The following is a 3,083-nucleotide window of genomic DNA, read 5'->3' as shown; positions in this document are numbered from 1 at the left end:
GTAACTATGGCCTTTACATCTTTTCTAAATTATTCGATCAAATGCATGCGATCGGTAGAGATGGAGGGAAAAAAGAAAATAAAAAATAAAAAAAATGGTCCAGGGTGAGCCGCATCGGGTTATCCGAACCGGGACTTCCCCATATTTGATGTAAATATCAGAATTTCCAGCTCGGTCACATAGGGACAAAGTGAGAGGTTTGATTGAGTGTTTTTTTTTACTTTTCTGTTCAGACAATGTGGGCAGTCTGATTAGACGTTTGAGGAGTCCGTTTGTAGACGGTTAAGACACCGGCGAGCCGCTGGCTCCGGTGCTCGTAAACAAGGCAAGTTGCTTTCTCGCAAGTCGGCAATTCCTGATGTCATGGAACTGCAATTGGGTTTTATTCCAAGACGGTTGACAAAACCATGCGACACCTCCCGTTTCATTGCATCCGGCCACAATTTCCCAACAACCGAAATCGCTTCACTTTCTCCTCTCCCTCTGCTGTTTAATTGATCCTCCAGTCCATTCCTCCTACCTGCCTTGGCGCCAACAAACCATCGCAAGGGAGGAACAGAATCCCATCTCCTCCTGCCGCTGCTTTTTGTTGCCATGGACGGCGGCTACCGCTCCAAGTCGTACGCCAGCGGCCGCATGCAGATCGAGCCCTATACAGGCGGCGCGCGGCCGGACTTCCGGTCCTTGTCCTACGGCGGCGGCGGGGCGTCGTACCAGTACCAGTACGAGTACGGCGCTGGAGCAGGGCAGGTGACGACGGTGGTGGAGGAGGAGGAGGTGAAGAGGAGCAAGTCTAAGCGGCGGTGGCTGGCGCTGGGCGACCCGGACATGGAGCGGAAGCGGCGGGTGGCGGCGTACAAGGCCTACGCCATGGAGGGCAAGGTGAAGGGATCCTTCCGCAAGAGCTTCAGATGGATCAAGGACCGCTACCTGCACCTCGTCTACGGCGTATCCTAGCTACTAGCAGTAGCGCAGGCAAGAAACAGCACAGAGCAGATCGATCGAGCTTCAGAAATCAAATTTCTCCTTTGTTGTTTATACTCTATTTGTTTGTGATGCTTGACCATGGTCAGTAAAGATAGGTAAACATATTCCTCTGCTTTTTTCTTCTTCTTCTTCTTCATGATGTCAATGACTGTCGTGTAAGTTGTATGTATCTGAAAGAAGTTTTGCACTTCAATTCTTCAACGAATCAATCGACAAAGTGGGTGGTTTGCATACGCGGATGCTGTTGATGCTTGGTTTTTCCTTATGTCTATTTTATGATTGACCAGTATAAACATCAACAACTTCAAATTGGACCAAGTTTAAGATTTACATTAGCTGGTTCTAGGAGTTGTTGTTGTTTGGTTTTATGATTTATTTAGTCAATTATTGTGTTCTTACGAACTGGTCAGATTAGCTTGCGTGCGCGGATTGATTTAAGCTGCGATTGCGTGGAAGGGTGAACGGAAACCTGTATTCTTATGCCAGGTCGATGGCTGTGACATAGCCTACTTTTGACGAGGTCTCAGCCTCAACCTAATCGAGCTTACGAAGACCAAATGACAGGAAACTCAAGTGTTTTTTTTATGGATTTCATTAACTCTAAAGAATCATCAAAAGGATATAAACGCAATGAGCATACACCAATCTTTGCATATTAGAATGCACATAAATAACACCAACGCACAAAGACAAAATATCACACCGGCAACTTGCACATTTTTTGTTGGCTGGGCAGAGTCTGGCTGGGGTCATATATGCACACAATAAAACATGTATTGCACACGGTTTGGTTGATTTCATCCTCCTAATCTAGCTGAGAGGAAACATAATCACTTTCTATCACGAAGAATTAGTGTCACCTCTTATTCATGTGGTGAACTTACCTCACGTGAGAGAGGAGTGTTGTAGGAAAAAGAGAAAGATCAGCCCGATGTAGAAGGTGTGACAGCCCTCCGATGCTCATCGAACGGTCACAAAATCGACTAGGCGTGAATAATTTTTCAGGCGACTGACGCCCGAGTGTGACATGTTTGTACAGTCAGTAAGAAGATGTGGTACTCATCTACACCCTTCGAATCAGAAAGCATACAACACGAAAGTTATGTGAAACAACAAGATGAAACTAGTGGCCAAATAAAATTTCAGACTGTCGACGGGGTGCAAAGATTTTGCCAAAATTCATCGATTCATAACATTCACATATGAACACGTTTGTGCAGTCATATACAAGATATAGATCTACTCGTCGACAACCGTCGTAATAGAAAACATACAACACAAAAGTTGTGTGGAACGGCGAGATGAAGCTAGTGGTCAAATGAAAATTTTCAAACGGTCAACCTGTGCGAACATTTTACCAAATTCATTAGTTTATAACATGCATACATGAACACATTCGTCAGTCCAGTAGAAGATGTAGATCTACTCGTCTATGATCGTGAAAACTGAAAATGTATCGTACGAAAGTCGGGTGAAACGTCGAGATGAAGCTAGTGGTAAAAGGAAATTTCAAATGGTCGATCATGTGCAAAGAATTTGCCGAAATTCGTCTAAAGAACCTCCAAACATGAGCACGAAATTGAAGATTTATAATCCATGAAATCAGTAGGCGATTGCCTGAATGGCACCTCAACATCGATGTACATCTTTCTTGTGTATAGCTTATTTCAAATTGAAACAAGTTTTGTAGGTTAGAAGGGATCATGTGAAGGGGATTAAGGAAGGTGAGGAGAATAGAGCATGTGCAAATCCCACGTATAGTATGTGCGAGCTCGCACCCAAAGACCCATCAACATGCCCTATAGGTTGCTCCCCTCAGGCCTGGCTCGCTATTCGACCATTCCTCCGGAGCCAGTGCCAGAGATGCTTTAAGTTTTGTGCGGGTCAGGTTTTTGATGTAGGCCAGACATCCAAACAACCCAGAAAAAACATCCCTAGGGCTGGTCGGTCTTCATGCAGACTACCAAACACGCCATAAACCTATACCTAGGTGGAGCAAAAGGAAAAACTTCGAAGTGATAAGAAGAATGATCAACAAGCTATAGTAGCAATCATATCTACACCAATCATCTTTACACATCAAAAGTTGATGTAGG

At 44.6% G+C, this 3,083-nt stretch overlaps 1 protein-coding gene across 1 annotated transcript; it reads left to right on the top strand.

The window, feature by feature from the left end:
* The first annotated feature begins 317 nt into the window (after nucleotides 1–317).
* On the top strand, nucleotides 318–1,220 carry LOC109769745 (uncharacterized). Its single transcript, XM_020328468.4, has one exon. The coding sequence runs from the start codon at nucleotides 595–597 to the stop codon at nucleotides 955–957; it is 363 nt and encodes a 120-aa protein (XP_020184057.1). The 5' UTR covers nucleotides 318–594; the 3' UTR covers nucleotides 958–1,220.
* Nucleotides 1,221–3,083: the final 1,863 nt, after the last annotated feature.

This window comes from Aegilops tauschii, chromosome 3, assembly GCF_002575655.3.
Source record: "Aegilops tauschii subsp. strangulata cultivar AL8/78 chromosome 3, Aet v6.0, whole genome shotgun sequence".
Classification (NCBI taxonomy): Eukaryota; Viridiplantae; Streptophyta; class Magnoliopsida; order Poales; family Poaceae; genus Aegilops; species Aegilops tauschii.
The sequence above is the reverse complement of the archived record's forward strand: the minus strand, read 5'-3'. Positions and strand labels throughout refer to the sequence as shown.